The sequence below is a fragment of the Callithrix jacchus genome, chromosome 18, assembly GCF_049354715.1.
Source record: "Callithrix jacchus isolate 240 chromosome 18, calJac240_pri, whole genome shotgun sequence".
Classification (NCBI taxonomy): Eukaryota; Metazoa; Chordata; class Mammalia; order Primates; family Cebidae; genus Callithrix; species Callithrix jacchus.
Window position 1 is genome coordinate 49535718 of NC_133519.1, and position 14529 is coordinate 49550246.

Genomic DNA, 14529 nt, shown 5'->3' on the forward strand with positions numbered 1-14529 from the left:
TCATAGATTTAAATGTAACTCTAAAATGGTTAGAATATAAAAGGAGAAAGGATTAGGGATCTGGGACCTGGTGAAGAGTCATTAGACGTGACATCAAAAGCACAATTTATAAAAGAAACAACAGTAAATTGAAGTTTACCAAAATTAAAACTTTTTGTTCTGTGGGAAAAGCCTGTTAAGAGACTGAAAAGGCAATATTACTTCCACACACTAGGAAGTAATATTTGCAAGCTGCATATCTGATAAAGAGTTTATATTTACTCTGCATAAAGAATTCTCAAAAATCAACAGTTTAGCCAGACATGGTGCCTGTGCCTCCCGCCTGTAGTCTAGCTGCTCCAGAGGCCGAGCCAGGAAGAGACGGAGCCCAGCAGCTCAAGGCTGCAGTCAGTGAGCTCCAGTCACACCGCTGCATTCCAGCCTGGGTGACAGAGCAAGACACTCTCCTCCTACCCAAATCTCTAAAGAAAAAACAATTTTAATTAAAAAAGAAAACTCAACAATTAAAAAAAATGACAACTAACAATTAGAAAAAAGGGTAAAATACAAGAGGCGCTTCACTGAAGAGAACATAGAGATGGCAACTATCACATGAAAAAATGGTCAACATCACGAGCTGCTGGGGAATTCAAATTAAAATCAAGATGAGTTACCACCACAGATCTATTAGAACAGATAAACATGTCTCTAATGACAAAACAGAAATCTGATTAGGATGCAGAAACAGTGCACCTCCCAGACATTGCAGGCAGCATTTCAAGTGATAGTCTCTCTGAAAATAGTTTGGTAGTTTCTTAAATACGCATATGCACAAACATACACACAAACATACACTTAACATAGGACCCAGCAACTGTAATCCTCCACATTTATTCCAGATAAATATAATGTAAGTCTATACAAATACCTACACTGTTCATAGCAGCTCTGTTTGTCATAGATCAAAACCCCTGAACAACCGAAGTGTCCTGAAGTAGTGAATGGTTAAATTAACAGTGATACACACATACTGTGAAATACTACTCAGCAATAAAAAGGCAAGGACTGGTCACATGCGAAATAATGCGGGTTAATAGCAAGAACGTTATGCTGAGTGAAAAGAGCCAGTCTCCAAAGGTCATGTGTGGTATAACTGTATTTGTATTATATTCTCAAAATGACAAAGAAACAGAGATGAAAACAGCTGAGTGCTTTCAGGGGTTAGGGATGACACAGAGCGGGTACTCTAAGGGCACAGGATGAGGGAGATCGTAGCGGTGATAGAGTAGTTCTGTGTCTTGACTTCATTGGTGGCGATATAAATCTACGCATGTGATAAAATGACAAAGGACAAACACATACACCCCACTGTCAGCTGCTGGTTGGTTAAAGTACTATTATTACATAAAATGAAAACCACTGGGACAGACCGAGCAAAGGGTCTGAAACCTCCCTATTCTGTCTTTACATCTTCCTATGAATATATTATTACCTCAAAATAAAAAGCTTTCGAAAAAGGTAAAACAAAACATGTTGTGTAACTTAAAATACAAATCAAAATTATTAATCCTTTGGATTTAACATATGGCTCTCTAAACACATCGTGATTATAAAAAGATGTATATACAGCATTGTCTTTCAGTCTGCATGCCCTTGCTAACCTAGGCTACATTTCTAGACAGTGAACTTTTCAGCGTTAAGTGTAGTAGAAAGTATATTTGGATTTAAAAAGACCTGATCTTCAATTGCATGTCCAGTAGTTGTTAATTTATAAAGTGTATGTGTCATGTAACTCTGAGTAACACATTTTAATGCCCACTTTAGGTTATCACCTTTAAAGAAGAGATAATATATAGTTATATACTATTACAGTCAAGATCAAATACAGTTTATCAAGTATTTTCTACCAAAATTCCTCCATTTTTCTTTTAGAAGTGAATTCTAATCTATTCTGTTCTATTCTATTCTATATTGGGATTCTATATTGAAATTTATATGGGGAAGAATTAGATCTTTTCATAGGACAATGAGTACAGTCTACTTTTAAAGTTATATCATGAAGGATCACTGGACATTTTTCTTATTTCTGGCTTAAAAACTTGATAGAATTAAACAAAGGGACCTCTGAATTGTTTTGTAATATATATAAGAAACTTATGACAGAAAAACTGAAAAAGACAAATGCTGAAGAGAGAAGAGCTGTTGGAAATGAATGAATTGCAAAAGTTTAAACAGACACTAGGCAATATGTGATATTTATGAATGTGTATATTTAACTTCTAAGAGAACAGTCCCACAGAATAAACAGCTTGAAGTATGTGAAATCATAGTGTTAAATTTGCAAAAACTGTGTATTCTATTTCTCTTTTTCTCTTTCTCCACTTTCTTTCACTTGCCCCAAGAAGATTGGGTTGACACATCTTTTAAAATAAACTATAATCCACATGCCACTTATGTCATTACAAAGCTTGAAGCCTGCCTAATGAGTTTGCACAAATCCTCTTTTAATATGTATTTCATATACTCTTCTAATTAAATATTTATCACCATATCTGGACCTACAGATAACAGTATTAAGGTATGATCCTGTATAAACCTGTTCATTGTAGTATTCTTACAGAGCGTAGCTTCCCTAAAAAACAATCATTTCATGGGTCATCAGAATAACACTTATGCTTTTGTTCTTTCGTTGCAACATAATTTGAAATTTTAAATTGTAAAAAAAACATGGATTTTGGAATCAGTTAAACCTCTTTGAATTCTTTCTCCACCACTTCAACTAAGTAACTTTTGGGAAGAAGGAAATGATTTTCTGAGCTTATTTTCTCACATATGTAAGGAAGATCTTAGAATTTTTATAAGAACAAAATTAGATAAAGCTTGTATGCAGTGTGTCACACATGATAGCAGTGTATAATACAGATCACTGTCATTAATTTTACTAATAATCTCTTCCTCATTTTTGGTACTCATTTTTTTCAGTATGTTCCTTAGTTTTACATATTGTTTTTTCTACCTATCCATTTCGTTTATTCTTTTTACAAATATTCACTAGACATTCGTATGGTGCTAGGCACTATGCCATAAGCTATGAGATGTACAAGACTAAATCTTCACCTTAGATGAGAAAAAAAGACTGGTACACTGGATTCTGCAGTAGGAAACGTCAGTAGCAGCACAGTGCCACCAAATGAAGGTTATTGAGAGGTTGGTTCTTTAGAGAAGACCAAAGGCTTGAGAAGACAGAAACTGGGTAGAGAATTCCAAGTAGAGGAAATTTCATGAACAGGAATAATCATAAAACAGTGGAACTGTCAGGGAATACCAGGCAGTCGGTGTGTCTGAGAGGGAAAACAAAAACAGAAACACCTGTGTTTTAGAAAAACAGTTTACATACTGCCAGGCCAGAATTCTAAACTTCTAGGTAAGCATGGGAAATCAACAAAGATGCATCCAGATTGTGTCATGTTCTTCCGCGTAAAGCATATTTTCTAAAATTCAATTAATTGAAAATTAATGTATGCATGACATTTCTGAATTTCCTGTAGCCAGTCTGTAAGTCAAGTCTAAGCACCACTAATCAGAAGATTAAAAGGCTCAGGCCAGGCACAGTGGCTCACACCTGTAATCCCAGCACTTTGCGGGGGTCCCAGGTGGGTGGATCACCTGAGGTCAGGCGTTTGAGATCAGCCTGGCCAACATAGTGAAACCCCATCTCTACTAAAAATACAAAACATTAGCCAGGCATTGGGATGGGTGCCTATAATCCAAGCGAATTGAAAGGCTGAGGCAGGAGAGTCACTTGAACCTGGGAGACAGAGGTTGCAGTGAGCCGAGATTACACCATTGCACTCCAGCCTGGGCAACAAGAGTGAAATTCCATCTAATAAATAGATAAATAAATAAACAAAATAAAATTTAAAAGGCTCAAATAGTCAAAGAATGATAAATTCAATGGAAGACATGGTTACTATCTGATTCCCTGCACATGTTAGATGACTTCCTGCCTTCTTAAAACTGTTAAAAAGAGAGTCTTCAGCAATAACCTACATATTAGGAGAAACCCAGTTAACCTGTCAAAAACTTGAATGGTTGAATATCCCTGAGAATCAAGCCAAATATTTTATAATATTTGCAACAAAACGTGCATAGTTTTTAATTGTCTTTCACCTTTTTCATTTTAGAAAACTAAATTTCCCAAGTTAAGGGTTTAAAAAAAAAAAGAGATAGGCCGGGCGCGGTGGCTCAAGCCTGTAATCCCAGCACTTTGGGAGGCCGAGGTGGGTGGATCACGAGGTCAAGAGATCGAGACCATCCTGGTCAACAAGATGAAACCCCGTCTCCACTAAAAATACAAAAATTAGCTGGGCACGGTAGCGCGTGCCTGTAATCCCAGCTACTCGGGAGGCTGAGGCAGGAGAATTGCCTGAACCCAGGAAGCGGAGGTTGCGGTGAGCCGAGATTGCGCCATTGCACTGCAGCCTGGGTAACAAGAGCGAAACTCCGTCTAAAAAAAATAAAAATAAAAATAACGAAATTAAACTGACCACGCAGGGGAGATACCTGGTCATGAAAAAAATAAATAAAAATAATCTTGTTAGGAGTTGAGGAAAAAAAAAGGGATTGGCTTGGTGAGAATTTTGTCTTTTTACTTTTCTATTCAGATTAGTTTATAAATAGGAGGGTACAAGTTATCCATACTTGAAATTTGGTTATGGTTGCAATACAACATAATTAAATAAATTTAAATTTATACCATGGCTTTTAAAATTTATTCTAGTAATATATCATAAAATATATTGAGCCACTCCCTTCTAAAATAGTCAATGATCTTGTATGCAGTGCTTAAAATATATTTAGATGTAACAGACACATATAACTTAAATTTGTGTTCCTTCCATTTTTTAATTAGGTATTAGTGACTCAAAATATTAAGATAATCTTAACACCATCTCAAATATTGCACATTTAAAAAATGCTAGAATTTAGCAAGAATCGTTCTTCTCGGTATATCAACATTCGACTGCCCAGACTGTGGTGTTACCTAATAGAACTGTACTGTGTAGACTGCGGCATTCCATTGAGCTATCAAAAGTTAATAAAAAAAATCTGGCTAAAGATGGACATAGATTTCAGTTAATATTCTTTTTTAAGTCATATTACTTAGCTTTATTAATATCTCCCATGACTGCTACTCTGCCTCGCATATTTTTGCACTGAATACTGAGGTCCTTACCAGACAGTAAAGATGGGAAAGATTAGCTCAGGACAATAGTTTAACAGACTCTGTGTACACACAACGGCAAGTCAGAAATGTAAAACACAGGCGAAGAGGTCAATTAAATGATTATTTATCTTTGTGTTTTAAAAATATTCAGCTATAGCAAAGGAAAACTGCAACAGATCAAATGATAACACGTACCATGAGGACTGTGAGATTACAATATGGATCTAAACATTCTCTTCCCAAAAGCTGATTTTTTAATGTATCTAATACTTTTATATCATGCTATAATTTTAATTAATTCATTGAGTTATATGAGTTCACTAAAGTGAAAAATCATATTTAGTTGTAAAACATAAGAAAAGACATTTTTACTTACATCAGAAATCTTGAACTTCTAAATATTTTATTTTACTAAAGCAGATTTTTCTTTGACTATCAATGACAGTACGTGTTCTAAGAAAACACAAAGAAATACATACAGGAAATACAATCATGGAGTGTGACTAGCAAGTAATGTGTCCGATTTGTCAAGAAGCATACTAAGAACTACACATCCAAATGAGCATTATATTTCCAAGCAGCCACTTTGGGAGATCAGACACATTTCAGTGGTATTGCCATTGCTCAAATCATTTCTAACTTCTCTATTAGAACTGCTCTCAGAAATAATTGATGAACCATACAAAACTCAGGCTCATTGCTTTATAAATTGAAGCTCATATAGCAGTAACTTGAGGCAAACAAGAATCAAGAAAATATAATTTTCTCTTCCCATTTGTTTATAAAAAGAAAATTAACATTTAAATTATTTAGTCCTAAAATAAACTGCTTATGTAACCCTATTATATAAATCTAAGAAGACAATTGTAAAAAAAATCACTCTTTCTTTTCCTATTATAATTTGAATAGGAACATAATATAGACAAATAACAATCAGTGCAGTTTGGTGGTGAACGGTTCTGCTCATCTAATCTCATTCTCATTGGTCTCCTTTGCTGTGACCTGTGCAAGTGACCATCTTAACAGATTTCACAGCATGTCATTGCTCCTCATTCTCCTTAACTTCTCTGTCATCTGACCTCTTGATCAATCCTTTTTTTTCCCAGAAGTCTGTGAACGGTGTTTTTAAAGGAAATTCCATGCCACTCTGGAATAAGCCAGCTTTTCTCTGGCTTATTGCATTAAATCTTCTTCCCTAGACCATGTCCCTTTTCTATTCTTAAAATATAGGTGTTGCTCTACATTCAGCAGTCACTAAAGTATTTAAATATTTATTGAATAAATGAACATTTAGGCCCCTCAGTTCTCAGCTCCACTTTTATCTGTCATTGCACCTGTTAAACTAAATCTAACAGATTTAACTATCATTACCACTTAAATACCAAGTCGCCCCCACTCGGTCTTACTCTAAGCCTTCCCATTTCTAGATATGTAAAACTGAGCAAGTTATTTAACCTCTTTGAGTCTTAGTTTCCTCATATTTAAAATAAGAATAAAAATATTGACTATCTCATAGAATAATAACCAAGGAGATAATTCTCAAAGTTTCTGACACATATGCCTGAAGTATTTTCACCATCATTAGATAAAAATACTCAATTATTTTAAATGTTACTGTGTTTTTTCCACAAATCTTTCATGACATTCTCACTCGGATGTTGTACAATCTAAATCAGCATATTTTTTAAAAAAATATAAACCTTGTTTAGCACTTGCATATGATACTTTTTGCTTAAATTATGAAGTACCAGAATTAAATTTGTATTAACTTTTTTATCCTACCTTTAATAATGAAACATAAACAGCAGTAGTTTCTTAGGTGAATAGACGAGTCTCATGTAGATTTAAATGATCTATATTGCCTTTGAATAGGCCTATAAAAATACTATGACCTCTGACAGGAAAGTTAAGCAAACCATGTCTAAATGTTCTACACATTTCTAAACTTTTTTTATAAACTGATTTTCCTAGCGGTGTTTTTTAATACATTGGCATGATCATGAGTGGAAACATTGTTCTTTTAGGCTACCAAATTTGAAATCTGTTCCTCTGACCCTCTTCACCCAATCTCCTCTGCACAAGCATAATCCCATGATGTTTACTCTTCCGTGAGTCTAAAGCCACCCTTGTCCTCTCATGCTTGGACCAGCTACATTTTAAAAAAGATTTTCTTAAACTTTTTATTGCAATTTCCAAGACAAAGAACCATGCTACTTTTTAAACTAGGAAGTTGACTGCAGAGTCCAGTTCCCCAAAACATTATAATCCTGAAGTGGTTTATGAGTATAATCTGTGTTATTAATGAAGCCCATAAGCTGAAAATAAAAAGAAATATCTTCTATGATTCTGTCCATTCCCCTTTACATTTTAAATTACTTAATTTTGTAATTGACAAATAAAAATTATATACATTGATAGAGTTAAACATGATCTTTAACGTTCCCACCTGCCTTTATTCTCAGTCTTACAATTATTCCACACACACCCTCATCATGTTAATTATCCAGAATTAACAATTTTATACTGTCTGAATAAAGTTTTGTATTCCTACAGCACCTATGATTTCTTATACAATGTACATATTCAAAAATATTGCAGAATAAATCTTGTATCTTTGTACAGAACTTTCCATTGATTGTATGACAGTATTGCCCATAAGATCTCTCATATTATTATTTTAACCATGGTTCTATGAATGTCAAATAAGGAGAAAGGAAACAAAATAAATAAGCATATATAAATAATCCTACATAAGATGTGTTGGCTTGTTATATTTTCTTTTAGTTTCACACAGTAACCTTGTGAGATAGGTGTTATCAGTACTGTCAGTAGCAAAGAGACTCAGAAAGGTCAAGGTTATTGTCCAGGATGAATAATCCATATTTGCATATGAACTTCTTACTCGTCTCAAAATTTATGCCTATTCTATTACTTACCTACCTTCTTTTAGGCAGGGTTTTAAGGAGGGGAGTTCCCTAGATGTATTCATTTACTATTGTTTTTGTAAAAAACTACCACCAACTTAGTTGCTTAAACCAACATACATTTATTATTTTAGAGTCCAGGGGACCTATATTAGACTGTTCTCATTCTGCTGATAAGACATATCTGAGACTGGGTAATTTATAAAGAAAAAGAGGTTTAATGGACTCACGGTTCCACTTGGCTGGGGAGGCCTCACAATCACAGTGGATGAAAGGCACATCTTACATGGTGGCAGACAAGAACGAACGAGCCAACCAAAAGGAGAAACCCCATATAAAATCATTAGATCTCATAAGACTTATTCACTACCACAAGAACAGCATGGGGGAACCACCCCCATGATTCAATTATCTCCCACCAGGTACCTCCCACTATACGTGGGAATTATGGGACCTACAATTCAAGATGACACTTGGGTTGGGATACAGCCAAACCATATCAGGACCAGAAGTCCAAAATCAGTCTCATTGGGTCAAAATCAAGGTGTTGGCAGGGCTGGCTGCTTCTGAAGGCTTTGAGGAGGCAATCTCTCCCCCTGCCTTTTCCAGCTTCTAGAGGCTACCTACATTCCTTGGTTTGAGCCCTTTCTTACATCACTCCAACATCTTGTTTTCATTCTCAAATATCCTACTAGTAGACTTTAACCCTTCTTCCTCCCCCTTATAATTATACCTGGTCCATCAGGATAATCTAGGATAATCAACTTCTCTTTTGCAACAAAAAGTAATAAATTCACATGTCACAGGCATTAGGACACAAACATCTTTGCAGGGAAGGTTGTATACATAGCTTGCCATGCTGGGCATAAGCTCTGATAATAGCACCTAAACCCATTGGACTACAAGCTGATGATATTTAGAAGCCCCAGCAGAATCTACATTAAATCTTTTGTCAAGATACATTGAATTGTCAAGATACAATAAAGCATCATTCAGCCTAAGAAGAAAGCTTATTTCCTCACCTGCCCGTTGTATTATGAGGCATAAGTTTGATAAATAAAATCCAATTCTTAGTTTTTCTGAACAAAGAAGAGAAGATTGAAAGGAATGAAAATTGAACATTAAACAAGTAACAACTATGGTTTGTGGAAGGGTTTATGAGAAAAAGCATGCTTACAATTGCACTGAACTCAAAATAGAAATTTAAATTTTTGTTTTAACATTTTAATGTAAAGCAAGCCTATTCCTGACTCCTATTTCTTAAAGACTTTGCATTTATTTTTACCAAGAGGGTCTTTAAATGTCGATAGTTTATTTTCCAAACTGTACTATTTTCAAACATATATTATAAAATTAATACTTCATTATCCCCCCTGAGCAAAATAAAAAGTCAAAATATGTTTAATAATTCAGTTTTTGCTTATCATAAGAACATTATTTCATGGTGCTTGAATTAACAAAAGGGACTGGGCTAATTGATGATTTCCCTTCTTAATGATACACTGACTTTTTAGGTCATTTCTTCTACTTCTCTCAGTTTCATTAGTCCAGGGCCACTCATACTAAGCATTTCTATAGATCAACTAGAGCGCTTCCATGTTAAGTCAAAGAAAAGAACATTTTCCACCTTCTTCTCACTCCTTTCTTTCTTCCACCTTAAAAACTGTCAATCTTTCAGGAGTTTTTAATTGACACTGGGGGTCATAAACACATAACAGTTGAATTTTATTACCAAAGAACTCTATTGCATTGAGGTAAAAGCTTGACAAAGCATGGAGTTATAAAACTTTGACTATAATTAAAATTACCAATATATTGTCTTTATTTTGATAAATACATTAGCCATATTACATTAAACATCTCATTGCGTAAAGAAATACTGGCATAAAATGACATGAGATCCATGGTTAAAAGTAAGAGAGAAATGTATGTTACTAAGCTATAAAAAACTGCATAAATTTCAAATAAAACTGCAATGTCTATTAGAACATTTTAGTTCATAAATAAAATTGCTTAAATAGCTAAACATATATAATTGTTTAAGTATGCTAAATATAGAGCCTTCCTCAAATTCTCTGAAAATCAAAGAACAAAGGAAAACAAAATGATCTTTTAGAAAGATTAAAGATGTAAAGGTGAATACTAACTATATATATAATATTTCAATATGTATATCATAATATATATTGATTTAACCTCCTGTGAACAATAGTTGTCTTGTAAAAAGATTAATTTGAACTTTAGAAAACAAACTTTCAAATGGAATTTATTTCAATTATGCCATAGACTCAGAGAAATGTAACATTTATTCAAAGTGTTATTTATTACTTAGAAGTTTAAGTGCTTTGACCAATGAAAAGTTAATAACAAAATGAACAAAAAGCTGAGAATAGCATGATTTAAAGAATGCCAATTTGTAACCCAGAGGATAGGTATTTGCATATTAATTATAATGTTCCTGCTGTCACATTACCTTCAGCTCGAAGATCAGTCAGAAAGAGAAACTCGGCATCATCTGTGACAGACAGTGGAACGAAAAATGCCAGTGAAGTGAGTTGCTGTTTCCAGCTATTTTTATCACAGAAGATGCACAAATGAAGCATTTGAGTCTTCTTTAGTCTCGTTGTTTATGTCCTTCATTTATGATAAATACGCTAATTGTTGTCTTATTTTTTTCTCCTTTCTCTATTCTTCTTTTTGAAAAAATGTCAAGAATTTGTGGCTTACTTTTGCAATTTATTCTTTACGTGGGCTAAAGGAAGGTTATACAGTCAAGACAGACCACTGAGCTTTCTTTATGTAATGCTTTTTAAAATTCCGAGCTGAATTAGAGATATAACATATATGTGATCCTTATGAAAATTATCACAGTACTTATTGAAAAATTTTTATATGGATATTAAATGCTGGGTAAGGAAGCAGCTGTCACTTCCTGGAGCACATGGACTCCTTGCTTGAATTTTCCATTCTCCAGCACACTGCTAATTGAGTGTGAACAGCTAAGTTGTTGGATTCCACATTTTTTAATGCGATACAACTGGTTCTAGCTGGCACAATTAGCAGCATAACTGGTAGCTTTCACGCAGTTCCCATCTGGTCTGGCTCTTCTCCGGACACATAATATAGGTACTGCTAGCCTTGATGGCACCTGCCTAATGAAGAAAATAGGACGGAAAACAGCCAAAACCCCATGAAGTACTAAGCGTAATTTTGGCTCACGACACAGTGACTTTTCACGGCAAATCATACACAAACAAAAACCTACTCTGATGATGCATCCCAATTTTATGGGAAATAAACACACAAATGAGAAGAGCCAGATAAAACTTTGTGTGTTCTCATTGAATCTGTTAAAACTCAATGAAAGGAAGAAAAAAAGAAATGAGGGTGTGGACGTTGTCCATTTATTTCAGATAACACATATCAAGTAAAAGTCAACCACGACAGTGGAGTTTAAAATCAATCACCCTCTTTTTTCTCCAACTTTTATTCAACAACTTTCTTTCTTAGCATTTATATAGTTACATTTCTTGAAAGCAGAAAATGATGTTTCTTACTCCCATCTACCGTAAAACATGCCCTATTTTTATTTGGTAATATACAAGCTTTAAGAATCTCTGTCTTGTATAAACTTTCAATTAAGCAGCTAGTTACCAAAATCTCACTATTACTTAGAGGAAATATATTTCTATGAAGTATCATAAATCTCTATTGCAGAAAAATCACTTTCCAGATAGTTAAAAATGTTCTAAAAAATGAATAAAGTACAAATATATGTGTATTAACTCATCTCTCATATTTAAGAAATATGAGAGAATTTGGGTTAAAGCAGACACACTTGTGTTTCAATTCTAACTCTGTCCATTATTGTCTGTGGAATATTACACTACTTACTTGTATATCTGAGCCTCTTTACTCAGTGGTAATATTGGAATAAAACAGATTGTTATTTTTCAAGATGAAATGAGGTAAAGTATATGACATGTTTAACACAATGTGGGATACATTGTAAACATCCAATACATTGCTGTGCATTTTAGTGCTGTGATAAATATTATATTTCAGTTTATTCATAAATATCAATTTGCTCTTCCACAGAATGACAAGAAACCCCAAATTTTACAAATTTAACTGGTAACAAATAAGCATTACTTCTTAAAATAGTTACACTTTACCTAATTTCTGAAAAGAAGTGCTCTGTGACCTCCAACTCTTTCAACATCTCAGATAGTCAAAATTTACCTTTCAGGATAAGAAATAGGCTAGAAAAGAATGAGCTGAGGGCATTCCAAGCATTGTTACACACCAGTAGATGTACTCCTTCAGAGCTGATGGGCAATATTTTCTTTTTATAACAATGACAGCATTTTGTGGACCTTAATTAATACGAAGATATCCCCATATCCATAATTCTATTATCTATAGTATTCCATGTGTTTATCTATAAAATATCTGTAACATTTTACAATGTTTCAGATTCAAATATAGATCTCTATATTTCAAATATATATATATATATATATATATATATATATATATCTGTAATACTGTATCTCCATAATTCAGAACATTGGGAATTTTTCTTTTACCCTTGGTTCCATACCATCTCCCACACTTTGCTTTCTTCCTTTCACTGTTTCTTTACATTAATGAAGACAATAAAAATGGCTAGTGTTTATTTACATGCCTTCATTCTATAAATACTCCTTTACATCCAAAAAGCTCTTCATGGAATATGCCTTTTTGCTTTTGGCTTAAGTAAAACCCATCTGTCCCTAAAGGACATGACCTGTCCTGATGCCTTCTAGAGTGGATGCTGGCTATTCACTCCAACCTTAAATACCTCGGAGTTGAGAGTGAGGTCCATCATGACCCATTGATTCCCCAGCGATATTTTCACATCATTTTTCCTCTTCTCTTGCCAAGAACACCCTATGTCTTTGAAGCTATTACAATTTAGCTACACCTTTCAATAATTTTTTATCATTGTAGTTCATCACAATTTGGAAGCCCATTTACCCTCTTCCATGGAAGGCTTTAATATGGGCCAGTAGCTGTGGGTTGGTCATCTGTTGTTTATTTGTTAATATGTTCATTATTTCATAGACCAGACACACTGTTCTTGGTGCTAGAAAATAACACTTAGTCCTGTCATCAGATAACTTACACACTAATGGGAATATAGATGTTTGTCTTTGAAGGAATTTGTCTCCATCCTATTTTTCACTGTTTTTCCTGGAAACCTGTGTCCTGTCCTCATTCAAAATGGGCATTCTGCATGGCCAGGCTCCTCTCTATCCTACTCATTAGCATATTTTCCATAGGTCTAAGTAGCTTTTAATTTGAATACCCTGCTAACAACCAAATTTTAGTACACAAATAAGAATATGTTTAAGCATGTGTATTTTTAAAGACCATAGGATAACTTTAGAATTCCTACAAGATCTACTATTTGAGTTACATGAAATATAACATAAGCTTATTTGAGAAACAGGTTATAGAATACACAAAATCTCTTCAATATAAAATTAAATCTAGGATTGTGTCTCATCCTCCATTTATCAAAGATGGAAACTGAACAACCCAATTTTTGTGACCATTTGAATAAAAAATAAAACCACACAATTTCCAAATGGTTTCACAGGTAATCCTGTGTCCCCAAGATTTAGAAAGTCAAGGGAGTAAAGAAAGACAGCTGGTTACAACGGGTGAAGGAAATTTGAGATTGGAAATGTGAGTAATGGAAAATAGTCAAATGAGTTCTTAGCTACCTTGTCCTCACCATGTGTCCTCAGTGAGGATGACCATTATTAACTGAAAATGCAACTGCAACTGACCAGGAGAGGGAGGACAATCAGTCGTAGCAGAAACTGTAAGAACTGCAGCAAATTACAGGAAGTCATGGAATACATAAGCAGAGGAATCATTTCACCCTAATACATTTAAGATTAGTCACCTTGCTGTGCAAATATAAAATTTTTACAAGAATTACCATATATGAGTTTTTCTCTATTTTATTGATAATTTCAATACAAACTTGAAACTGGACCCTCTCTTTCTATAATTAAGTCATTTGCATATCACAGCTATATAATCCCACGTGTTTTTTTTCTGGGCAGTAGATGCATTCTACGGATAGGGGCTTATTTCATAAGGATCTTTGCTTATTAAGAGGAATAATATATGATATATTTACATCTCAAAAAATTTATGTCTTAAACCTGATTTATTATTTCTACATCACATCCCCAAAAGTAACCCTCTGCAGAAGACTTAAGTCTATAAATTTTTTGACTGCTTTGGAAAAGATATTATTCTGTCTTGACAGATTCCTAGATTTAAATAAATCAGCTCAGACCTAGATGTATACCAGTCTAAAGAGAAATAAAGGCTGCCTCA

General features: G+C 34.1%; 1 protein-coding gene and 1 long non-coding RNA gene across 2 annotated transcripts in view; one reads left to right on the plus strand and one right to left on the minus strand.

Moving 5' to 3' along the window:
- The window catches only part of LOC144580105 (uncharacterized), a 162410-nt gene that overhangs the window by 105783 nt on the left and 42098 nt on the right, over positions 1 to 14529 (minus strand). The window lies entirely within an intron of this gene.
- RGS21 (regulator of G protein signaling 21) overlaps positions 1 to 14529 on the plus strand; it is a 65030-nt gene that overhangs the window by 32177 nt on the left and 18324 nt on the right. The window contains exons 2-3 of the mRNA XM_035279485.3: positions 10610 to 10680; positions 13775 to 13863. Coding sequence (XP_035135376.2) covers positions 10610 to 10680; positions 13775 to 13863 — 160 coding nt within the window. The remainder of the gene's footprint in view (positions 1 to 10609; positions 10681 to 13774; positions 13864 to 14529) is intronic.